The sequence below is a fragment of the Abramis brama genome (assembly GCF_963993115.1).
Source record: "Abramis brama genome assembly, chromosome: 2".
Taxonomy (NCBI): domain Eukaryota; kingdom Metazoa; phylum Chordata; class Actinopteri; order Cypriniformes; family Leuciscidae; genus Abramis; species Abramis brama.
The window spans coordinates 16,428,819-16,455,894 of NC_139964.1; the positions used below are offsets into that span (position 1 = coordinate 16,428,819).

Below are 27,076 nucleotides of genomic sequence, written 5' to 3' on the forward strand. Positions count from 1 at the left end.
AAAATAATAGTTTTGTTTAAAGTCACAATTATGGTGATCAGTGTTTGCTTTAGTTTGGCTATATATATATATATATATATATATATATATATATAAATATATAAAACAGTGTTTAAAAAAACATTATTTGTTGCTAAAAAAGCAAAAATCAAAAATTATCAGGCGATTATTTTATTGTTTAGTGTAGTATGCCATCCCTGATTAAAAGTGGGGTATTGTTAATAGTAATCTCAAAATTGTTATTGTCAACATTAAGATCCAGATTAGATGTTCTGATTTTGTACAGACTTATTATTTATTATTTCCAATAAAACATCATCACCTAAACATCAGTTAATTCTCAATAAGAGCTTGTGTAGACGTCTGACAGAAATAAAGTCAGTCTGGTTAGTAATAAGTGAAGCTGGTAATGCTGTTTGTGGAGTTGTTTAATTCTCCTCTGCTGAGATCTTCCAAAGATTAAGGGTACATTTACACAACAACGATGCTAAAAAAAATAGAAAAGTTTTCTGCGTAGACGACATCATTGTTAAAACAATCCTCATTCACACAGATCCACGAAAATGACAATAAACGCTGTATTCTGCTGCCAGGCCAGTATGGCGATGAAACACTATAGACTGAACACGTAATACACATATGCATGGCAGCATCATCTTCAGAGATTCTGCTTATTAACATCAGGTATCGTCAATAATGGCCAATCATTACTTAATTAAACACTTAATTATCTCGTTAACTTCAACACTGCTTCAGTGTTAATTTTAACACCCTGTAGTTGGACACATATGTGCACTGAGGATTGTTAATTTAACACTGGGGATTTTGCTGTGTGACAACCCAACCTATTATAAATCTAAATATACTATATATAATTTATTATATTATATAGATTTTGACCAAGTCTACTTCATATGTACACTTCAGGCACCTATATGTCCCACAATGCAGTACGATTGTGACGTCACCACCACAACGGACAACTCTATGATATATTAATTATATATTTTTTTTTATTTAAAACATCCCACACACACCTATATACATTTGGATGCTGCATTAAACAAATTACTAAAAGGAAAAAAAAAAATGTAATAATAAATCAACTCTATAGCTGATTCCAAGTGATCAAGGGCTTGGGACGTTCCAGTTCAGCCCATTGCAGTTTCCGCCAGTAGTGGGCACTCGTGCATCGTAAGCAATGACGTACATCTGAGTGAACGAGACGGAGGGAAGTTAGCGAGTGAAGGGCATGACAATTTTGGACTGGAACGCAGCCCCAGAAATCTCACTTACTTTGAATGTGTTGTACAGGTCACAGGTCATGGACTTGAGCTCAAGAGCTGTGTCTTCATTGTAATAAGTGAGCTATAGAGACAGAGGCAGAATGACTTGCATAAAAAAATAGGAGGAGGCAATATAAGCAAATTGTATAGCATTATATATGTATACAACGGTTATTTCTGGTTCTCGAATTTCTTTGGCTGAGAGCCTTTTCCAGCCATACGCTATTTGCGCAGTAACATCACTCTTAACCTCTTCACCGTTTGTATCACTCCGCTCGCGGTGACTGTCATGACGGTAGAATAAATCCAACATATTTTTAATAAATAGTACTGTAGTTGTGTCAGGAAATTAAGTTTTAAGTGTTTTTTATTGTGTTTTATAATGGCAACAAATTTATCTATTGTTGTTAATTTTAAAAATTGTTGTTCAATAAATATTATTCTATACAAATAATATAATATGTATAATATTATTGACATTGACCTGAAGAATGAATGCTATATCAGATGCAGGTAATACACTCGTTTAGTCAATCTCTCTCATATACAAAAAGCATCAATGAAGCGACTCAACGTTCCTTCGTTAGTTCTAAAGTGATGTTTTAGAATTAGTAACGGAGGCTTGGACTCAACTGTCAAACTGTCAACTTGAGATTTGAATTTGTGGCAGAAGGAAGTAGTTCTGCAGAAAAGAGGGTTTTTAAAGCTACACTGTGCATTTTTTTTAAGTTGATTCTTACCAAAAAACATTTTGTTCTTTAAAAATTTTAAGTGCTCATTCAGGTGTAATTACTTCCACCAACTAATCAAGTATTATCGTAAGCGTAAAATCTGCCATTCAGAATACATACGAGCAAGTCGCTCGAATGACGGCAGCCGTGTTGCACATCCATCTTGAAAATACATTAGCCAAAGAAGGACATACTTGGAAATTCAAGCTTTGCCTTTCGTGCTTTTACACTCGGTGGCACCGTGACGAATGCGAGGGGGAGATTACTCATAATACGGCCACTGTAGGAGTGGGAGGGGCTAGAAAGTAATATTTAGTTGGTAGTCATATACAATGTCACCGCTAGATGGGAGCAAATCTCACACAGTGTAGCTTAAAAGACACTTTGTTATTGTTTCTTATTTATTTACTCACGTGTGCCATCGAACTGTTGTATAAATGTAATATCACAATCACTAGCCAAGCAATTTGGTACACAGTAAATTCCCCAGTGTTAAATTAACACTGCTCAGAGCACATATGGTCCCACTCTACATGGTGTTAAAGTAACACTGAAGCAGTGTTAAAGTTAATGAGACAATTAAGTGATTAATTGAGTGATGATTGAGCATTATTGAAGACACCTGATGATAACAAGCAGAATCACTGAAGGAGAAAATCTCAAATTGTAAGCCACCGTTATGGTGATGGGTGTTTGCTTTAGTTGGGCTCTTGACCCTTAAATTATTAACTTTAATTTGGCTGCTGTATCTGACTTACAACTGCCAGATGAACAAAGAAAAAAAGTGATCTGATGGTGTTGGTTATGTTATGACATTCATCATTTGAACTTTATGCTTTTGATTTATGTTGTTGGTTACAGCATAACTGTGATTCTGCATAAATATCCAGAATTTTAGATATAATATAAAGGATTTCTTAAAAGTATATATATATTTTTTAAATCTTTCTTTTAGGCACACACAGACATAAAGATTCAGTCTATGCATCTCAACAATGGTGACAATTGGGAAAAGTAAATTACATAGACAATTCAGATCATAATTTATTCATACCACAATGCATGATGGGAGCCATTAATGAGTTGTGATTGGTGGCAGCCACTGCAACATGCTTTATTATTGTCACCATTGTTGAGATTCACAGGCTGATTATTGATATCTGTGTTTCTAAATTAATACATTTGAAAGTCTTTTGATCAGAACAATGTTTATGAAATATTTTGGATTACAAGAAAAATGCTGATAATCATATACTGTAGAATCACAGAGCTGCTGCTAACAAATTACACCAAAGCTATCTCAATAAGTTTTATTTTCGGATCACAGCATGATTATGTCAAAACATAACCAACACTATCAGATCACACTTTTTCTTTGTTCAGTTGACTGCTATAAATCAATAACAGCAGACAAACAAAGTCTAAAGTTAATAGTATACAGTAAGGGCCAAGAGCCCAACTAAAGCAAACACCCATCACCATAATGGTGGCTTACAATTTGTGATTTTCTCCTTCAGTGATTCTGCTTGTTATCATCAGGTGTCTTCAATAATGCTCAATCATCACTCAATTAATCACTTAATTGTCTCATTAACTTTAACACTGCTTCAGTGTTACTTTAACACCATGTAGAGTGGGACCATATGTGCTCTGGGCAGTGTTGATTTAACACTGGGGAATTTACTGTGTAGTAGGGCTGGCCGATTTAAATCGCGATATTGTTATGCGCATCTCGTCAGTAAAGCCGGTTCCTTGATTAGTAGTAAATCTCCATCACCTGCTTTCAGATGGAGCGGCATTTAGGGCTGAGGAGATAATTAAGTGATTAATTTAGTGATGATTGAGCATTATTGAAGACACCTGATGTTAACAAGCAGAATCACTGAAGGAGAAAATCATAAATTGTAAGTTACCATTAAGGTGATGGGTGTTTGCTTTAGTTGGGCTCTAGACCATTATATGTTTACTTCAATATTTACTGATGTTTGACTGCTGTTATTGATTTATAACAGTTAAATGAACAAAGTAAAATGTTATCTTATAGTGTTGGTTATGTTTTGACAATCATGCTGTGATCTGAAAAAGGAAACTTATTGAGATAGTTTGGTTTAACTTGTTAGCAGCAGTTTAGTGATTCTTCAGTCTATGATTATCAGTACTTATAATTCAAAATATTTAATAAACATTGTTCTGATCAAAAGACATTCAGATAATTTCATTTAAAACATAGACATCAATAATCAGCCTGTGAATCTCAACAATGGTGACAATAATAAAGCATGTTGCAGTGGCTGCCACCAATCACAACTCATTAATGGCTCCCATCATGCATTGCGGTATGAATAAATTATGATCTGAATTGTCTATGTAATTTACTTTTCCTAATTGAATATTCTGCTCCTCACCATTGTTGAGATGCATAGACTGAATCTTGACATCTGTGTGTGCCTAAAAGAATGACTTTTTTTTTAAAACAACTTTTAAGAAATCCTTTAAATTATATAAAAAATTCTGGGCATTTATGCAGATTCACTAACCAACAACATAAATCGAAGTCAGAAAGAAGGATTTTAATGAGTTCAGTGATCAAGTTCAAATGATGATTGTCATAACATAACCAACACCATCAGATCACTTTTTTCTTTGTTCAACTGGTGATTATAATTCAGAAACAACAGACAAACAAAATCTAAAGTTAACAATATATGGGTCAAGAGTCCAACTAAAGCAACCATTGATCGTCATAACGGTAACTTACAATTTGTGATTTTCTCCTTCAGTGATTCTGCTTGTTAACATCAGGTGTCTTCAATAATGTTCAATCATCACTAAATGAATCACTTAATTATCTCATTAACTTAAACACTCTTGAGTGTGGACTCATACACTCCCAGGAGTGTTAATTTAACACTGGAGTTTTTGCTGTGTACAACGAGCCGTAGTTAACTGACAAGCTGAGCCATATCGCATTAATTATCGCTGGCGATACGTCCGCGATATTAATGCGATATGGCTCAGCTTGTCAGTTAACTACGGCTCTGTGTAGTAAATGCCGCTCCATCTGAAAGCAGGTGATGGCGATTTACTACTTATCAAGGAACCGGCTTTACTGACGAGATGCGCATAACAATATCGCGATTTAAATCGCCCAGCCCTACTGTGTAGTATATGTGATTATCTAGGGCCGAATCACAGCCGTGCTGATATACAGAAATATTGCACTACTACATGTGTGATAGTATTTATACATATATTTGTATCGACTCATTTGTTTCTGAAACTCTGCTGCTCCTGCTGTATTTTTGTTCCTGCATGCAAATCATGAAGACACATAATTATACAGATAACGCCGATTTCACACTGCCCACGTTAGCAGAGCGTAAGCAGCGTAGGAGCAGTGTGTATGGTGAGCACGAGCAGGACATGCGCGTTTTGCTTTCACACTAGCAACGTTTGTCACGCGCAGCTGAACAGCGGCATGTGTACAGACAGAGTACTCTATAATGGGTAAGTTGGCATAGCAGAGGTTCATCTTTGTTTTTATTGTTCGGGATGAAACAATTTATTGTTTGTTTTTTGACTTTTTTTTTTTTTTTGCTGTTGGTCATTTGATTGACTGTTTATAACCCAATAGATATCATCAATGCGCTTTTTGGGTAAAACTGCTGTGTATTTTGGCCATGATCAATGCATTGTCACTTTAATTCAGCGTAAGCGGCGCATCAAAAATAGACTGGGCGCCGAAACTATCGCGGCACTGCTGCTCCTGCTCTGCTCCTGTTCTGCTCCTGCGCCGCCTCTGCGTGCGGTTTGAATGCTCTAATCTGTTAACATGGGCGCCGAAAAAAATACACGCTGCTTACGCTCTGCTAAAGCGTGCAGTGTGAAAGCAGACTAATGGCTAATCGATTTATTTTCTGCTTCTGTAAAGTAATGTTGTGTTTGGATCAATTACCGGTTCCTCAGTGAGATCTTCAGATTTAACACTCCTTCGTTTCTTTCTGTAATAATGACAGAAATTAACAGCATATGGATGACTATATTTGAAATTATCAAAGTTGTTTGTGGATCTCACATTATAAACAGGATAACGATGATGATGACGAGGATGAATATTGCTCCACATTCCACTGTGATCCCAAATGCTTCATGCCAACTGGATCTAGGATGCACTGAAAGAGTGAAACATTATCAGCTAAGATTAACAGTCCAGACTGAAGAAAGATATACAGGTTTGCTCTTACAAAAGCTTCACCTGTGACAGTTACAGCGTCTGATCTCTGAGATCCATGTTGATTGTGAGCCTGACAGTAGAAGTGTCCACTCTGTAGTGCACTGAAACTCTGTCCAGATCCAACAGCTGAGGTTTCATTCTCCTTAAACCAGCTGAAGTTCAGAGCAGGAGGGTTTGAGTCACTGATGCAGTTCAGAGTCACTGAATCTCCCTCCACTATTACACCAGATCCACTTATCAACACTGAGACATTCCTGGGTGGGTCTAATAACAATCACCAAACTTATTGTTATAAGGAATCATAAAACATTTTGTGCAAATAATTATTGATGAAAATCATTATAAACATGCTGAAATGTTCAACAGCATCTTGTGTTTTATATTAAACTCACACATGACGTTTAAAGTCACAGCATCAGAGTTTTTCTCTCCATGTTCATTGATGGACTTGCACTTGTATTCTCCACTGTAATCAGAGCTGATCTTTGAGATGCTGAAGATTCTTTCAGATCCTACAATCGTTCCTCCTTTAAACCAGCTGATTTCTGCAGGAGGGTTTGAGTCACTGATGCAGTTCAGAGTCACTGAATCTCCCTCCACTATTACACCAGATGGACTGATGGACACTGAGACGTTCCTGGGTGAGTCTGAAAAGAACAGAAGAAAACTCTTTACTCATGGCATTTGTTATCAGAGGTGGAGAGTCCAGGGGTCAGAAAGTAAAAGTCCTGCCATATATTTATTCCACCCATGAACTCACACAGCAAAAACTCCAGTGTTAAACGAACTCTCCTGTGAGTTTATTTGGCTCCAGACTCAAGAGTGTTAAAGTTAATGAGATAATTAAGTGATTGATTGAGTGATGATTGACCATTATTGAAGACACCTGATGTTAACAAGCAGAATCACTGAAGGAGAAAAATCACAATTTTAGACACCGTTATGGAGATTAGTGTTCAATTTAGTTGGGCAGTTGACCTTCAAATGATTATCTTTAGATTTTGTTTGGCTGTTGATCTGAATTATTACAGCCAGATGAACAAAAAGAAAAGTTGATCAGGTGGTGTTGGTTATATTTGAACATAATCATAATTTGATCTGAATCACTGAACTCAATTAGAGCCTAATCTCTGACTTAAATGTATATTGGTCATTACAACATCACAGTAATTCTACAGATTAAGTTCCAGATTTTTCAATATGATTCAAATTATTTCTTAAAAGTTGTTCTGATAAAGAAAAATAAAATCTTTCTTTAAGGCACACACAGACATCAAGATTCAGTGTATGAATCTCAACAATGGTGACAAAAAGAATATTCAATTAGGAAAACAAGACAATTCAGATCATAATTTATTCATACCGCAATGCATGATGGGAGCCATTGATGAGTTTTGATTGGTGGCACCCAGAATGCACTGCAACATGCTTTATTATTGTCACCATTGTTGAGAATCACAGGCTGATTCTTGGTGTCAGTGTGTCCAAATAATGCAATTTTTCAAAGTCCTTTGATCAGAACAACTTTCAAGAAATCTTTCTGATTATATTGAAAATGATTAACATGGCGTAATATTAGAATCACAGGCAGCTGTAATCAACAAGGTAAACTTAACTCTCTAAATGAGTTTTGTGATTCAGGTCAAATTATGATTATGTCAAAACATAACCAAAACCACCTGATCAACGTTTCTCTTTGTTCATCTGAGAGTTATAACCCAGATACAACAGCCAAACAAAATCTAAAGTTATTAGTTTAAGGGTCAAGAGCCCAACTAAAGCAAACACTGATCACCATAATGGCAACTTAAAAAAGAGATTTTCTCCTTCAGTAATTTTGCTTGTTAACATCAGGTGTTTTCAATAATGCTCAATCATCACTCAAACAATCACTTAATTATCTCATTAACTTTAACACTCTTGAGTCTGGAGCCAAATAAACTCACAGGAGAGTTCATTTAACACTGGAGTGTTTGCTGTGTGAGTTCATGGGTGGAATAAATATATGGCAGGACTTTTACTTTCTGACCCCTGGACTCTCCACCTCTGTTTAATTATAGTGGTGCAGTAAATATTTCATTCTTCTGACACAAACACACACATCTATCCAATGATACAGAGCGGCGTTTCCTAAAAGCATCGTAAGCCTAAGTTGATCATAGAGACCATTGTGTCTGTTGTTCTACAATCAACTTAGGCTTATGTTGATTCTGGGAAATGCAGCCCTGATCTCCCAGCCAGCACAGCCATGTGGGGCCCAAATGGGTTTGACCTGGGCTATCTAACTGGGACCCAGACAGTTTTGTCCTCAGTTTCCATGTAGGCCCCACATGGGTTTGCCCAGATGAAATGAACACTGCTTAGTGTGCACACTACAGGCTGTTTAATGTAACACTTAATCAGTGTTGGAGGTAATGAGATAATTAAGTGATTGAATAATGATTGTGTATTAGTGAAGAACACCTGCTGTTAACAAGCAGAATCACTGAAGGAAAGAGAAACACAAGAACTACTTCCAGCCACAGCCTTGGATGAAATCAACTGAAGATAAAATACATTACATCTCTCAAGATCTGATTAAACAACTCCACAAACAGCATTACCAGCTTCACTTATTACTAACCAGACTGACTTTATTTCTGTCAGACATCTACAGAAAAGAATTAACAGAGATTTAGATGTTGATTACTTATTTGAAAGTAATAGTTTGATTTGATGTTACCATTGTGGTGATCTGTGTGTGCTTCCGTCGGGCTCTTGACTTTTTAACAATAGTTTTTCTCAGGCAGCTGTGTCTGTTTGTTTTGGCGAGAACAGCAAGAGAAAATATAATCCAATGCTGTAAGATGATAAGAATATATTCCTCATATAGTGGCTTAATTCATTGATTATGTGTGAGGTTTATACGGGTAGTATGTTATTCAGCATATCAGCATATGAATCTCAACAATGATGACATGCTTCATGGTGCAATGCATTCTGGGAGCCATGGATAAGTTTTGTATGATGCACCCAGAATGCATTGCACCATGAAGCATGTCACCATTGTTGAGATTCATATGCTGATTCTTGATGTCTGTGTGCGAGTAAAACTCACAGGAGTCCAAAATATGTAAACGGTGTTTTAAAAATCATTTGATGTTCTGATTAAATTCTATTACTCTCTTGCTGTAAAACCACAACAATAAAACAAAATGAATATAACATACTACCCATATAAACCTCACACATAATCAATGAATTAAGCCACTATATGATGATTATATTCTTATCATCAATCAGCTTACAGCATCTGATTATATTTTCTCTTGCTGTTCTCACCATAACAAACGAGTAGGGGGAGGCTGCAGACCTGGAGCCGGTAGATCTACGCCCCAGGCAGTTTTAAGCCCCAGCAGTTTTACGCCCCTGCTGTTCCTGATGCGTCCAGTAGGGGGAGCCTGTACAGCGACACGAATTGAGGTATATTAAATAATCTGCTAAAGTTATTGTTGTTTAGCAACATAGACTGTAAAAAAAAAAATGCAATGATGCAACATTTATTATTTATAAACGATTAGCTTGATAGAGCTAGGTAGATATCAATTCATTTCTATATATCAATGGATGGCCTATAATTTATTTCGAGAGATCTGGACAGTCAGGTTGTTGTTCTGTCTAGCTTAAACTTAGCTAAGTAACCACGTGTAAGTTTAGCTGCCCCTAGTCTTCTCTACTCACTTTCAAAATTAACTTTCTTTTGAATTTTCTTTTGTTGCCTGTCTTTATCTTGCGTGAGATGGCCTCTTCTGGTAAGACTCTGTTTACTCCTTTCTGGTTTGAGTTTCTTACTGAAAATGAGATGATCTAACTATCTAATTTATATCTAAATATACATTTTTCTTAAAATAGCTTACTGATCTGGACTAAAATGTAGGCTGTGTGCACTTAATGCAGGATATATCATACTCTGTCTTTACCAAGTTCTCTTTAACTTGCATGCGTGTTTGCTTTAGCTACTTAAGGAAATGAAAATCTCCCTCTTTCTCTCTAAACTTGTATAAACTATAAACACCCATCTCTTTTAATAACTGCATCCAAACCAATAGCTTCTCTAGTAATTAAATGACTTACAGAGACATACATGGACATGTTTTTAATGTCATTTTCAATTTTCTCTGCACAGTCCATCATCAGTGGCCAAAAGAAAAGTGTCTTGACACTTTTTCCAAAAGTGTTCCACCAACAAGTGCCTGTGCCGTTGTACTTTGAAGATCAGGAGCAAATTGATGCAATCCACACTCACCTGACATAAATTCTGGACAGCACACCCACACACACTGTGACAAGATCAAATTCACCATGGATGTCCTTTTTACATTTTTTTAATGTTTAATTTTTTTATTATGAAATACACAGATATGTAACTCAAATTAAAAAGGCAGTTTGTGTTCTCGTAACACTTTCTTTTATGTGGTCTGTGACTCTTATAGGGGGTCTACAGTGAGTCTGCAGGGTCTCCAATAGTCTTATAGTTTATCTCAGTTGCTTTGGTGCATTTCTCAGATCACAACTGAAATCACATCATCTTGTCACTGGTGCACATCATAAAAGCAATTTCTCATTCTTTTATACTTTATACAAATTGCAAATGCTTCGGTACATTCATGCAAGAATTGATAATGTACAACTGTCTGCTGTTTCCTACATTATCAACTCTTTATGTCATGTTGATCAAAATATAGGCCTATTATACTATTTCTCTGTTGAATTGTCATAGTCCTCAAAACATCATAGGCATTAGTTCCTTGCATAAGTCATTAAATGCAAAATGGTTGAGTTGTCATAAACTGTTAAGTATGTTTTCAATACATTTCTATTAGACTTTGTTTTGTAAATGTGTCCTGAATTGATGAATTGCAGAGGTGTATTTAGAATTTCACTAATGGAAATAATGAATTGATAAATTAGGAAGCAGCAAGGCAATTCATAATCAATTGCATGAATTTACCAAAGCATTCGCAATTTGTTCAAAAGTAGTTATGAGAATTTCAGTAGTGATCTGAGAAATGTACCAAAGCAACTGTGATAAAAAATTAAGGATTCAGGAATTTTATTCAAAATTTAACATTGAGTCCTGCTGCTTGTGAATTTGACAAGACCAAATTCACCATGGATGTCCTTTTTACATTTTTTTCAATATTTAAATGTTTTTTATCAGTGAGCAGAAGCACTTTGACAGGAGGATAGAAAACAAGTTAAAGAAGAGTGGCAAGCCATAGGGGAGTCATCTACAGGAGTCATCATAATTCATAAATGGTGTTGATAAATAATGTTTTTGTGAACAACAATATTGTCTCTTTCTTCTAAATGGCCCTCGGAATTTTAGAAAAGGGTTAAATTGTGTTTGTCTTCATAAAATGCTATGTAGGACACTGTTTTGTAGCTGTATGATGACCAATAGTAAATAGTACAGCAGATATTTAATCGAGGATCCATATGATTACACGGTGCTGTATGTCTAATGGGCTAAATATGGTTAATATCTAAATGTAACTTTATATAAATTTCACTCAGTCTCCTGTATATAAAAACATACAGTGAATATTCTATATTCAATATTCAATGAACTATTCTACAGCAGGTCATATATAAATATTCTACAGTAGGTCATATATCATTGTCATCTGATCCACCTGTGTGCATTATTAATTTTTTAATTCACAAAAATAGTCTTCTGTAGGCTGAATAAAACAAACAGTCATCTGTAGGCTGAGTGAAGCGAGTGAAGCCCAACTGAATATCTACAGATATTTTAATCCATAGTGCAGATCTACACTGTAACGTTTATATTTAAATTAACAAAAAACACTAAATTGGGCAAAGCCTATGAACGGGACGGTTATTAATGTGTAAGTTTTGAGCGTCGATTTAATGGTGTTATTTCGCAGTATATCTCCCTACTGGACGCATCTGGAACAGCAGGGGCGTAAAACTGCTGGGGCGTAAAACTGCCATGGGGCGTAGATCTACCGGCTCCAAGTCTGCAACCTCCCCATATAGTAACAAACAGATACAGCTGCCTGAGAAAAACTAATGTTAAAAAGTCAAGAGCCCGACGAAAGCACACACCGATCACCACAATGGTGACATCAAACCTAACTATTACTTTCAAATAAGTAATCAACATCTAAACCTCTGTTAATTCTTAATAAGAACTTCTGTAGATGTCTGACATAAATAAAGTCAGTCTGGTTAGTAATAAGTGAAGCTGGAAATGCTGTTTGTGGAGTTGTTTAATCAGATCTTGAGAGATTTAATGTATTTTATCTTCAGTTGATTTCATCCAAGGCTGTGGCTGGAAGTAGTTCTTGTGTTTCTCTTTCCTTCAGTGATTCTGCTTGTTAACAGCAGGTGTTCATCATTAATGCAAAATCATTATTCAATCACTTAATTATCTCATTACCTCCAACGCTGATTAAGTGTTACATTAAACAGCCTGTACACACCAAAATCCCCAGAGTTAAATTAACTCTGTTCAGAGAACATTTGGTCCCTCTGCAGAGGTGGAAGTAACGAATTACAACTACTCACGTTACTGTAATTAAGTCGTTTTTTTGGGTACTTGTACTTTTTTGAGTATATTTTTAAATCTGTAATTTTACTTGTACTCAAGTACATATTAAGCTAAGTAATCTACTTCGCTACTTGTAAAATCACATTTCGTTACTGAGTACAATTTGAATTGATATTCAAATCTTTGAATGGCATTTCGGTAGCCAATAAAAATATTCGATCGTAAACGGACCAATAAAACCCCTGATATTTGGACTGAATGAAAGCCGCCGCAGTCGCAGCAGGTTTTGAAGAGCTGATCATGAAGGAGGCGAGGAGCTCAGAGTGATTAATGGCTGGACTGAAAGTTTGGAACAACAAACTACATAGTAGTACTGTCAAAATATCTATATTTTGATACATATCAATACTGAAATATCTGTCAATACTCATTTTGGCCTATACACCAATACGATACTAGCTGCGCGTTCTCATTCTCTCATCTCAACGACAGCGAGTTTGACACACCCGCCTCCCCTCAGCGCGGGATTGCAGGTAGGCCTATTACGCATAATTGTATTAATACCTGCAAGTTTCTATGGCATATTTTAATGGCAAATGTCACGAACAATATTATAACGCGAGGGCACATTCATGTAATCGCAGAAAACTGGACGCGAGCTCTCAAATGTAGGCTACGAATGAACTGGACTCGGATATTGAGTGTGCGCTCTCGGACTGTGTGTCATATCATGTGTAATCACGAATCTCTCCAAGTGGTTCTCACTGCAGACTCAAATGACGTCCAGCTCCAATCTCTCCATGCTCTTGAATTAAACGCTGTCAAAAGTTATGAAAAATCTAGTCTTTTTGCAAATTAAATTCAGTTTGAATTGAAATCAAGCTTCCTTGTGCTTTGTGTGAGCTATTGCAACAGTTCACGTTACCCTATTGTAAAGACAAATACACTGAGTGAGTAAATATTAGATTATTGTAATGGTTATTGATCAATGTTTAAATATGTAAACAAAAGCCTAAATTAAAATCTCACCTTATAAAGTGGACGTGTCTCTTCAGAAGACTTGAATTAAACTTTTCCATTCAAATAGATTACTGTTACAATGAGTGTTGTGCTTTTCAATGCTTTAAAATAATGATTGCCTTGACAAAATGGATGGACAAAAATGTAGATATTACAATATTTAGTATGTAGTAGTTTTCCCGATGGTATTAAAAATTATAGGCTAGGCCTACTGAATATTGACATATTTCAAGGTGTCATATTGAAGTTAGAAATTCCAGTATCCACTAATTAATGTCCTTCAACAATAAGGTAAAAATGTGTTAAAAGTAGCTATTTTCTACATAAATCTATGATTTGGTTGTATATTTTTATTGGTAATGCATTAACTATCGCCAGCTAAAAAGTAATTAGTAACTAGTACTCTGAGTAGTTTTTGAGAAGAGTAATTTGTACTTTTACTTAATTTCTTTTTTGACACCAGTACTTTTACTTGTAATTGAGTATTATTTCAGCAATGTAACGGTACTTGTACTTGAGTACAAATTTTCAGTACTCTTTCCACCTCTGCTCTACAGAGAGTTAAAATAACTCTGAATCAGAGTTAAAGTTAATGAGATACTTAAGTGATTATTTAAGTGATGATTGGGCATTAATGATGAACACCTGCTGTCAACAAGTTCTCAGCAGAGGAGGATTAAACAACTCCACAAACAGCATTACCAGCTTCACTTATTACTAACCAGACTGACTGTATTTCTGTCAGATGTCTACAGAAGGCCTTATTGAGAATTAACAGAGGTTTAGATGTTGACGATTTATTGAAAATGTATGATCACCATTATGGTGATGAGTGTTTCCTTCAGTTGGGCAGTTTGACTCTTTTTGCGAGTTTGTGGTTTTTGTAACAGTTTTTTACCATAACATGTAATTTGTTGCAAAGAAAGCCAGAAGCAAAAATGGTCAGGTGATATAGTTTTCAACAACAAAAAATAGAAACATGCACCTATCTCATCAGTGGTTATTTGATGATAATAGATTATATTCACCAACAATACTCTCTTGCCACAGATTGGACATTCAATTTTGTATTTTTAAAATACATAGAGGGGAATTTTTTTTTAAAGACACAGACGTCATGAATCAGCATATGAATCTCAACAATGGTGACATGTTTCATGCCGCAATGCATCCTGGGAGCCATGCGTTTTATACTATTGTGGCTCCCAGCATGCATTGCAGCATGAAGCATGTCACCATTGTTGAGATTCATATGCTGATTCTTGATGTCTGTGTCTTTAAAAAAAAAAAATACCTCTATGTATTTTAAAAAACAAAATTCAGAGTCTGATCTGTGGCAAGAGAGAATTGTTAGTGAATATAATCTATTACCATCAAATAACCACTTTTGGACAGTGATGAGATAAGTGCCTTATACTTTTTGTTGCTGAAAACTGTATCACCTGCTCATCTTTGTTTCTGGCTTTCTTTGTAACAAATTACATGGTTTGGTAAAAACTGTTACAAAAACCACAGTCTTGTAAAAAAAAAAAAAAAAAGCCAAGAGTCAAACTGCCCAACTAAAGGAAACACTTATCGACATAATGGTGAACTTCAATAAATCGTCAACATCTAAACCTGTTAATTCTCAAAAAAACCTGTGTCAATCTGGTTAGTAATAAGTGAAGATGGTAATGCTGTTTGTGGAGTTGTTTAATCCTCCTCTGCTGAGATCTTCACAGATTTAATGTCTTTTGTCTTCATTTGATTTCATCTTCTTGTGTTTCTCTTTTTCTCTGTTCTTATTGAATCTCTTTCATTCAGTGATTCTGCTTGTTGACAGCAGGTGTTCATCATTAATGCCCAATTATCACTTAATTAATCACTTAAGTATCTCATTAACTTTAACTCTGATTCAGAGTTATTTTAACTCTCTGTAGAGAGGGACCAAATGTTCTCTGAGCAGAGTTAATTTAACTCTGGGGATTTTCCTGTGTAGTGTGCACCCTGGCTGGGTCCCAGTTAGATAGCCCAGGTCAAACCCATTTGGGCCCCACATGGCTGTGCTGGCTGGGCTGTAGCCTACATACATAAGAAAACACTCAGAAAATAAGCCAATAGAAACACAGTGTGTAACATTACCAGGTGAGATGGCCACTGGTGTGACAGTTGTAGGGCTGGTGTTAATGCTGCCAGTGTCTGAAAGTTTGGATGAATAGTGATTAATGAACAGAGACACAAATATCATGAGTGTGTAGAAAGAGCTCATGTGAATATAATTACCTGCACAGTATCCTGAACAGAAACCAGCCGGTCTAACCAGCTCATAGACATAATAATTGCCTGGACAGGCTTTGACTTTAATGGGAAAAGACCCGAAATAGCAGCAGTAACTCCCATCATTACCGCAGAAATCTCGAGTGACGACTCCATCTGTTACTGTTGGGTGTCCACCACGTAGCCACAGTGCGGTATCAGTGCCACAGCTGTACTGAGCAACACACGTGTCTGGGATATGAGCGCTAGTGTTGTTAATGAAGAGACGATACCAGCCGCTCCAGGAGACAGACCTGTCACAGTTTCTGACTGAAGCACGTGTATTATTGATGGATCTCCATGTATCGTCCAGCACAGTGTAGTTGTAGCAGGGGTCTGCAGAGAGATTAACTTATGAAAATATATTAAGAAATTAACGAGTTTCTGAAAAACATGTTTTATTACAAAATGTAACCAAAAGTGCAGCTTTAGACATTACTTTTTCTTCTTCTTCTTCTTCTTCTGCTAATTTGGAACGATTCATTTTGATCCACAATATTTTTTCAAATGCATTTATAGGATTATTTAAACATCAATGCGTCTTAAATAAAAAGACATTTTAGACCAATTACCTAACATTACCAGGTTTTCAGCGGGGATCATGGGTCATAAACTAATATTAAAGTAACAATCTGACATTCAGTTTCCTCAATATTTCATATGCAAATAATACAAAAATAAACTAAATCATTTCAGTAAATCTTTTTTTTTTTTTTACAGAAAATAACTTTATTTTACAGTGTAGTGTCCTCAGCAACTCTGTATCAGTGGTTTGATCAGGTCTGACTCTAAACTAGCACTATAGAGAGAGAGACAGAGATCTGTCGTTCACTCAGTGACAGTCAGTGTTTGAGCTGAGAAGAGATCAGACACGAGGCGCTCAGAAAAGTGTCACTAAAGCTCAGGATGGACAGATTCGACACATGCGCACTCCGACTGCACCAGTCCTATAGAGCAGTAGTTCCCAAAGTGGGGGTCGCGACCCCCCGGGGGGTCGCGGAGTGGGGAGCGGGGGGTCGCGAGATGATTTACAGAAACTTTTTTTTTTTTTTTTTTTTTTTTTTTTTATATATATGTTAAAAAAGGTTGTAATGATGCGAGTATAAATTTAGGATAATTTAAATAAACTGGAAATAAAACTTTGTTTGCTCCGATTAATTATGACAGTGTGACGGTGTCAATCACAATTTACAGCACAACAACATGCGCTAGCTAGCTAGATGCACATTTGGTGTTTTGCTAAACAGCGATTGGTCTATTTTGAGATCTAAACTTGATAAAAAAAATGAAACGGTGGTTATTATCATCAAAAGAGAACGAGAAGGGAGCAGAGATGCCTGCTGATGAGAGAGCGGGATCAGCAGAAAATACAGAGGGCAGAGAAGAGGATGAGCCGCCAGGACTACCCTCCACCTCTGGAAGGGCAGCCCGCCAAACCCGTGCCCCGCAAACGGACCATCCCTCCTCGAAAGCCAGAAAATACAGAGAGGAATACATAAACTATGGTTTCACGTGCATTGTTATAAATCAGGTACAACACCCTCAATGCGTTGTGTGCTCCGAAGTCCTCGCACATGAGAGTCTGAAGCCCGTGAAAATGCAAAGACACCTGAACACCAAACACCCCAGCCTCACAGATAAACCCACTGACTTTTTCCGCAGAAAGGAGAAAGAGTTACAGGGACAAAAAAAAGTCATTTTTAAACAAACAGCTATCCCCACTAAAGCTCAGAAGGCTTCATATGAAGTGGCATATTTAATTGCACAGACCAAAAAGCCACACACCATTGGAGAAACTTTAATCAAACCAGCAGCAATAGTTATGAGTCGCGTCATGCATGGAGATAAACTGGCCGCTGAGCTGGAACAAGTGCCGCTCTCTGATGGGACTGTATCCCGCCGCATTACAGACATGGCTCAGGATATCAAGTGTCAACTGATTGACAGAGTGAAGAAGAGTGGGAGGTACGCCTTACAACTGGATGAATCCACAGACGTGTCCAGCACCGCTCAACTCCTTGTATTTGTCAGATATATTTTTGAGGGGAAACTAAATGATGAAATGTTATTTTGTACGCAACTGGAGGGATCATGCACGGGCGAGGACATTTTCAATAAGCTGGACAGCAAACTTAAAGATGAAGGACTATCTTGGGGCGAGTGCATATCAGTGTGCACAGACGGAGCTGGGGCAATGCTGGGAAAAAAGAAAGGACTAAAGGCACGAGTCCTCCAAGTTGCACCTCACCTCAATTTCACGCACTGCATCATACACAGAGAAGCCCTCGCGTGCAAAACCCTGAATGCGGAGTTTAAACATGTTCTTGACACTGCTGTGAAGATTGTTAATTACATAAAATCACGTCCACTGAACACACGACTGTTTTCCACTCTCTGTAATGAAATGGGATCAGAGCACAAAAGCCTGCTCCTACACACAGAAGTCAGGTGGCTGTCGCGAGGAAATGTGCTGAGACGTCTGTACGAGCTGCGGGATGAGGTGCGCATTTTCCTCACAGACCAAAGATCCCCACTTGCTGAGCATCTGTCTGATGCTGACTGGGTGACAAGACTGGCATATTTGTCATGTATTTTTGAAAAACTCAACGGACTAAATATGTCCCTGCAAGGTGAAAACACAAACATCTTGTACCTTAATGATAAAGTGCAGGCCTTTGCGAGAAAGCTGGTGCGTTGGAGAGAGAGAGTGGAAATGGGACGCATAGACATGTTTTCTGAACTGGAAGAATTCATGGAGGAAAATGCACTCAGTGTTAACAGCATCAAGGCGTCTATTACGGCTCACCTTCAGTCCCTTTTGGATCACTTTCATAAGTATTTCCCTGAAGGAGACGCTCCCGACCAATATGACTGGATAAGGTCACCATTTAATGTAACCACGGCAAATCATCTGGCGTCAGATATGGAAGATGCGCTGATAGAACTTTCAGCCGATCGAACCCTGAGGACGGCATTTGACGGCAAGACGCTGGATGAGTTCTGGGTTTCTGTCGCGCTGGAATATCCACAGTTGTCGAAAGCCGCGTTGGATGTACTCATGCAATTTGGCTCAACGTATTTATGCGAAAAGACATTCTCCGCGCTGACTTACATTAAGAATAAACACAGGTCACGGCTTAGCGTGGAAGATGATCTGCGGGTGGCGATCTCCAAAATTGAACCTAGAGTGGACCTGCTTTGCTCCGCGCACAGCGCCCATCCATCACATTAGGCGTTTTTTCTGAATACAAAGTTATTGTTGTATGCGTGTTATAGGCAGCTTGTTCGTATTCTGTCTGTAAGCATTTCACAGTTATGGATGTATTTGTTTTTGTCCATAATTTGTTAATAAAATAGCCTGGCTTAGAGATTGTGTTCCTTTTTGTTTTAGCTCTGTCAGTATGTAACCAAATCGCAAATCCTCACAAGCTGTCGGAGGGAAACACAGAGAGGAGAAAGGAGGGGGAGGAGGGGGCGGGGGGTCGCGGGTCGTCAGCAGTCTAATATTGGGGGTCGCGGTCTGAAAAGTTTGGGAACCCCTGCTCTATATACACGCATACAACAATAACTTTGTATTCAGAAAAAACGCCTAATGTGATGGATGGGCGCTGTGCGCGGAGCAGGCTTTTGTGCTCTGATCCCATTACATTACAGAGAGTGGAAAACAGTCGTGTGTTCAGTGGACGTGATTTTATGTAATTAACAATCTTCACAGCAGTGTCAAGAACATGTTTAAACTCCGCATTCAGGGTTTTGCACGCGAGGGCTTCTCTGTGTATGATGCAGTGCGTGAAATTGAGGTGAGGTGCAACTTGGAGGACTCATGCCTTTAGTCCTTTCTTTTTTCCCAGCATTGCCCCAGCTCCGTCTGTGCACACTGATATGCACTCGCCCCAAGATAGTCCTTCATCTTTAAGTTTGCTGTCCAGCTTATTGAAAATGTCCTCGCCCGTGCATGATCCCTCCAGTTGCGTACAAAATAACATTTCATCATTTAGTTTCCCCTCAAAAATATATCTGACAAATACAAGGAGTTGAGCGGTGCTGGACACGTCTGTGGATTCATCCAGTTGTAAGGCGTACCTCCCACTCTTCTTCACTCTGTCAATCAGTTGACACTTGATATCCTGAGCCATGTCTGTAATGCGGCGGGATACAGTCCCATCAGAGAGCGGCACTTGTTCCAGCTCAGCGGCCAGTTTATCTCCATGCATGACGCGACTCATAACTATTGCTGCTGGTTTGATTAAAGTTTCTCCAATGGTGTGTGGCTTTTTGGTCTGTGCAATTAAATATGCCACTTCATATGAAGCCTTCTGAGCTTTAGTGGGGATAGCTGTTTGTTTAAAAATGACTTTTTTTTGTCCCTGTAACTCTTTCTCCTTTCTGCGGAAAAAGTCAGTGGGTTTATCTGTGAGGCTGGGGTGTTTGGTGTTCAGGTGTCTTTGCATTTTCACGGGCTTCAGACTCTCATGTGCGAGGACTTCGGAGCACACAACGCATTGAGGGTGTTGTACCTGATTTATAACAATGCACGTGAAACCATAGTTTATGTATTCCTCTCTGTATTTTCTGGCTTTCGAGAAGGGATGGTCCGTTTGCGGGGCACGGGTTTGGCGGGCTGCCCTTCCAGAGGTGGAGGGTAGTCCTGGCGGCTCATCCTCTTCTCTGCCCTCTGTATTTTCTGCTGATCCCGCTCTCTCATCAGCAGGCATCTCTGCTCCCTTCTCGTTCTCTTTTGATGATAATAACCACCGTTTCATTTTTTTTATCAAGTTTAGATCTCAAAATAGACCAATCGCTGTTTAGCAAAACACCAAATGTGCATCTAGCTAGCTAGCGCATGTTGTTGTGCTGTAAATTGTGATTGACACCGTCACACTGTCATAATTAATCGGAGCAAACAAAGTTTTATTTCCAGTTTATTTAAATTATCCTAAATTTATACTCGCATCATTACAACCTTTTTTAACATATATAAAAAAAAAAATAAAAAAAAAAGTTTCTGTAAATCATCTCGCGACCCCCCGCTCCCCAGTCCGCGACCCCCCGGGGGGTCGCGACCCCCACTTTGGGAACTACTGCTATAGAGGGCAGTGTAGTCGTGACTCGTGTCAGCTACAGGACCTCTGCTCTGAAGGACAAAGAAGATAAAAGGTGTGTGTGCTCTACACTGTGTGTGTGTTCTCCTCTGTGTGTGTGTGCTCTCTCCACTGTGTGTTTGTGTACTCTCCACTGTGTGTGTGTGTGTGTGTGTGTGTGTGTGTGTGTGTGTGTGTGTGTGTTCTCCTCTGTGTGTGTGTGTGCTCTCCACTGTGTGTGTGTGTGTGCTCTCCGCTGTGTGTTTGTGTACTCTCCACTGTGTGTGTGTGTGTGTGTGCTCTTCGTTGTGTGTGTGTGCTCTCCACTGTGTGTGTGTGTGTGTGTGTGTGTGTGTGTGCTCTCCGCTGTGTGTGTGTGTGTGTGTGTGTGTGTGTGTGTGCTCTCCACTGTGTGTGTGTGTGTGTGTGTGTGCTCTCCGCTGTGTGTGTGCTCTCCGCTGTGTGTGTGTGTGTGTGTGCTCTCCGCTGGTGTGTGTGTGTGTGTGTGTGTGCTCTCTGCTGTGTACACAGCAAAATCCCCAGTGTTAAATCAACACTGCTCAGAGCACATATGGTCCCACTCTACATGGTGTTAAAGTAACACTGAAGCAGTGTTAAAGTTAATGAGACAATTAAGTGATCAATTGAGTGATGATTGAGCATTAGTGATGAACACCTGTTGTTGTTGTTAACAAGCAGAATCACTGAAGGAAAGAGAAACACAAGAACTACAACTGACTTCAGCCACAGCCTTAAATTAAATCAGATGAAGATAAAAATACATTAAATCTGTGAAGATCTCAGCAGAGGAGGATTAAACAACTCCACAAACAGAATTATCAGCCTCACTTATTACTAACCAGACTGACTTTATTTCTGTCATATGTCTATGAACCGAGGTTTAGATGTTGATGTTTTAAAATGTTTGGTCACCATTATGATCAGTGCTTCATTTAGTTGGTCAGTTTGACTTGGCAATTCAAGTGCAATTTTGCTCTTTGTAACAGTGTTTACCAAAGCACATCATTTGTTACAAAGAAAGCCAAACACAAAGGCGTTCAGATGTTATAGATTGCATTATCATAACGTAAAATAATTCACTAATCATATCCCTGACCATAAGTTGTCATTAATAAATAACTTTCACCTTTATTAACCCTCTGAGGTCTAAGGGCATTTTTTCACTTTTTCTTCGATTTTACATATCTTATTAAATTCACCTTTTAAAGGCAATTACATAACATAATCCCATGTGTTTTATATCAAAATGTGCAGAGAAAACCCAGCTCTTTCTCTGATGAGCTCACCACTTGTCCTAGAGCATTGTGTAAAGAGAGAGAGAGGGATAATTTGGCTCTAAAAGGTGAAAAATATAAGTCCGATTTTTGAAATTCTTCAAATCTTTTGTGGAAACATACCATTACTCATGTGGACGAATTATTTTGGCCCTTGATATGGGTTCCCCAAAGTCTTAGGGTCACAAAAGTAGTGTAATATATGAATAAAATAGTAGATAATGAATAATAATTGTCTAAAGTGACATTTTGAAAAATCGTTTTTTAGTACAAGTTTTGTCTGTGACTCTACCCTCACCAAATGTTAGAGGGACTGAGATAAAATAGGACTAAAATAACTTCCTACTACATATCAAGCTTTATGGGATGTGTGCAAATGAAAAAGTAGCATTACAACAGGTCTTTCTTTCAAGCAAAACGTTTACTTTGTGAAAAAAGCTCACTACTAACAATATTCACAAAATGTAAAAATTTTCATGTTTTCTTGTCAACTTTTCAACATTTTTTTTTTCAAACCAAAGCTGAACTATATATTAGATATTAGAAATAGTGCTGGTTGATACTGGGGGGGTACGGGACCTCTTGGCTGGCCGGGTTGGTGATGATGGTTGCTGTGTAAGGGCTGGTGGTGACCTGGTGACTGGTGGCAGGCACAGGTGAGGCTGCCTGTGTTACACTGGGCCCTGGTAGCTGTGAATCCTCTCTGAAAAAAACACAAAAACAAATAAGTTAGGACTTGCATTATCAATTTGGCCAAAACATATTGATTCATCACTACAAGAGATAATGTTATTCAAATTGTGAATTGAGGTGAAGAAATATTACATTAGTTATCAAAAGTAGACCACCAAAAACAGCCTACATGCCTACAACGTTACTATTTGTAAGTGTACGTTACCTCAGTTTTAATCAAGAAAATAACTTTTACATAAAGTAAACACTTTGCTAAAGGCACAGTCAATTTGTCAAAGTTCAGATACACAAAGCAGTACAGCGCAGCTTATTTTAGCCAAGATGGTCACAGTTAGTCTAGCACAAAGTGCACCATGCGAACAAGGTTTTTATAAAATAAATATGCTTACCCGTCTTCAACTGGATCTCTTCTGTGATCATAATCCTCATCATCTAAAGTTACATCAGAAGAAAATCCATCAGGCTCGGAAACTCGTTCATCCTCGTCGCTGCTCTCCAAAACCGCCTCAAGTACGTCTTTCAATACCAATGTCTTCGCCATTATCTCTCATCGTCTTCTTCTTACTTTTCCTCTTCTTTATATATGTTTTTGCCATGTTTTTTTCGCGGTCTTTTTCTTTCGCGGACTTTTCTACTCTTTCTCTCTCCATGTCAGCTTTGTTTTCATCACTGTGAGGAGATCGGAGGGTACTTAGGGATTTCAACCGCATCTATTGGTTAGTTTCACACAAAATGCAGACAGGCAAGCTAGCCCACCAATCACGCAAGGTGAACGGTCAATTTTTATTGTATTTTTATTTTTTGTGAACGGTCATCTTGTCTTCCCTCTTGCTCCCTGTGTGAGTCACGTACGATTTCGCGAGAATAAGGACGTTGAAGCTGAGAATCTATCGATTACGGCAAAATCAGAACCATTTATGTGTGCTGCACAATCGCGGAGATATTAATAGAAACATTTAGTAAACATCGAGTTGACGCGCCCGCGCGTCACCCGACCTCAGGGGGTTAACAGAGAAAATATTCTGAATTTTGACCTTTATATACAGTGCAGACATTTTTTGAAAATCATCTTTATTTTATTTATTTTTTTAGAAACCGATATCAAGAATCAGCATATGAATCTCAACAATGGTGACATGCTTCATGCTGCAGTGCATGCTGGGAGCCATGAGTTTTGTACTATGGTGCCACCCAGAATGCATTGCGGCATAAAGAGGTGTAGATGTTGATGTTTTATTGGAAATAATATGTTTTAGTAAATTCACCATTATGGTGATCAGTGTTTGCTTTAGTTGGGCAGTTTGACTCTTGGCTTTGCTATGCAAGTTTGTGGTCTTTGTAACAGTGTTTATCAAAACACATAATGTGTTACAAAGTATGCCAGAAACAAAGATGATCAAGTGATGTAGTTTTAACCATCATGAAGTAGAATGATTCACTAATCTCATAAAAACCAAAAAATTGTGTTTGTTATTAAAAGATTATTTTTTCACCAATGGTAATTTCTTACCACAGAACAGACAGTCTGAATAATAATTTATTTTTGTGAACATTGTGGAGCAAATTATTTAAAACACACTCAGACATCAAGAATTAGCATATGAATCTCAACAATGGTGACATGCTTCCTGCAGCAATGCATGCTGGGAGCCACCATATTATAAAACTAATGGCTCCCAGCATGCGTTGCAGCATGAAGCATGTCACCATTGTTGTGATTCATATGCTGATTCTTGATGTTAGTGTGTGTGTGTGTCTTAGGTTTATTTTCTCTCAATGTATTTAGAAGTTAAAATTCAGAATGCTTGATCTATAGATAAAAAAATATTGATGGTTAAACTCTGTTAATAACAAGTTATATCTTTTGGTCAGTTATGACATTCGTCAAACATTCTTTTTTATGATGGTGATGAAATATGTATCATATCTTAGTTTATGGTTTCCTTTGCATCAAATTATGTTTCAGTAAACACTGTTATAAAGACAACAACTAACATAAAAAATATATAAATTGTCAAACAACCAAATTAGAGGAAACACTGATCACCATAATGGTGAGCAAACATTTTCATAAAAAAATGTGTTCATTCTCAAAAAGAACTTCTGTAGAGGAATGACAGAAATAAGGTCAAACTTGTTTGTAATAAGAGCGATTTCATGTCTGGAAGTCAGTTGTGGTTCTTTTGTTTCTCTTTGTTGTTTTGTTTCTCAACGATTCTGCTTGTTATCATCAGGTGTCTTCAATAATCGAACAATCATCACTCAATTACTTATTTAATTATCTAATTAACTCTAACACTGCATCAATGTTACTTTTAACACCCTGCTGGTGGTTCCCATATGAACACCGAGCGGTGTTAATTTAACACCGGGGAATTTACTGTGTATAATGTATTTTACTGGTAGAGTAAGTATTTTATTCTGACACACGCACACATCTATGGTACAGAGCAGCGTTTCACAAAAGCATGTAGAGACCATTGTGTCTTTTGGGAAATGCAGCCCTGATCTGTAGCCTACATACATAAGAAAACACTCAGAAAATAAGCCAATAGAAACACAGTGTGTAACATTACCAGTTGAGATGGTCACTGGTGTGACAGTTGTAGGGCTGGTGTTAATGCTGCCAGTGTCTGAAAGTTTGGATGAATAGTGATTAATGAACAGAGATACAAATATCATGAGTGTGTAGAAAGAGCTCATGTGAATATAATTACCTGCACAGTATGCTGAATCATGCACAGTTGGTCTAACCAACTCATAGACATAATAATCGCCTGGACAGGCTTTGACTTTAATGGGAAAAGACGCGGAAGTGCAGCAGTAACTGTAAGCGTAACCGCAGACATCTCGAGTGACGACTCCATCTGTTACTGTTGGGTGTCCACCACGGATCCACAGTGTGATATCAGTGTCACAGCTGAACGGAGCAACACACGTGTCTGGGATATGAGCGCTCATGTTGTTAATGAAGAGACGATACCAGCCGCTCCAGGAGACAGACGTGTCACAGTTGGAGTTATTGTAATATAAGCCATCTGTATTACTGATGGATCTCCATGTATCGTCCAGCACAGTGTAGTTGTAGCAGGGGTCTGCAGAGAGATAAACTTATGAAAATATTTTAAGAAATTAACAAGTTTCTGAAAAACATGTTTTATTACAAAATGCAACCAAAAGTGCAGCTTTAGACATTACTTTTCTTCTTCTTCTTCTTCTTCTTTTGCTAATTCAGAGTGATTCATTTCGAACCACAGTATTTTTTAAATGCATTTATACACTCTTAAAAGAGATGTGTTAAAAAACAACACACAACATGTGTTGATGGTATTTTGACATGTTGTGTATATGTTTAACACACAATGTGTGTTAAAATGTAACTCTGGATATAATAGCACTGGGTGGAGGAGAGTTTGTATTTATGAAAAAAATTATAGGTATATTTTATATGGTATCCCATATAATGCCCTAAAATAAATAAATAAAAATACATTCAAATAAATAAATTAAATCTTAATTCATGAAAACTTAAAGATTGATGGGTGTTTTTTTGGCAGCCAATCACATCATGCCTCTTTTCCAATGTCTTTTTCAAATGCTGCTTTCACTTGTTATTAAAAACCAGATTGACTTTATTTCTGTCAGACTCTACAGAAGCTCTTATTGAGAATTAACAGGTTTTGGTGTTGACGATTCAATGAATGTTTCATTTAAAGTCACCAGAATCGTGATTAGTGTCAGCTTTATTTGGGCTCTTGACCCTTGACTCTTCAACATTAGTTTTCTCTAATTGTTGTAAATGTGTATTTATTTTCACACATTTAAAACAGCAGAAATAATAATTGATAAGCTCAGCAAAAGTTCAATGTTTGAAATATGAATGTA

The 27,076-nt window shown here is 37.7% G+C and overlaps 2 protein-coding genes across 6 annotated transcripts in view; one reads left to right on the plus strand and one right to left on the minus strand.

Moving 5' to 3' along the window:
- Window positions 1-27,076, plus strand: part of LOC311077948 (B-cell receptor CD22-like) — a gene marked incomplete at both ends in the record, with an annotated part of 214,999 nt that overhangs the window by 95,916 nt on the left and 92,007 nt on the right. The window lies entirely within an intron of this gene.
- LOC311077785 (uncharacterized protein) overlaps window positions 1-27,076 on the minus strand; it is a 77,491-nt gene that overhangs the window by 2,070 nt on the left and 48,345 nt on the right. For 4 of the 5 annotated variants that reach the window (XM_084106401.1, XM_084106402.1, XM_084106403.1 and 1 more), the window contains 10 exons: window positions 25,909-26,286; window positions 25,768-25,824; window positions 16,090-16,458; window positions 15,949-16,005; window positions 6,644-6,898; window positions 6,273-6,515; window positions 6,093-6,189; window positions 5,973-6,018; window positions 1,297-1,368; window positions 1,020-1,212 (listed from right to left, as the gene is read on the minus strand). In XM_084106401.1, coding sequence (XP_083962527.1) covers window positions 1,129-1,212; window positions 1,297-1,368; window positions 5,973-6,018; window positions 6,093-6,189; window positions 6,273-6,515; window positions 6,644-6,898; window positions 15,949-16,005; window positions 16,090-16,458; window positions 25,768-25,824; window positions 25,909-26,286 — 1,658 coding nt within the window. In that variant the 3' untranslated portion in view covers window positions 1,020-1,128. Of the gene's footprint in view, window positions 1-1,019; window positions 1,213-1,296; window positions 1,369-5,972; window positions 6,019-6,092; window positions 6,190-6,272; window positions 6,516-6,643; window positions 6,899-15,948; window positions 16,006-16,089; window positions 16,459-25,767; window positions 25,825-25,908; window positions 26,287-27,076 lie in introns of those variants that run through there. The other variant, XM_084106405.1, reaches the window with a different exon arrangement.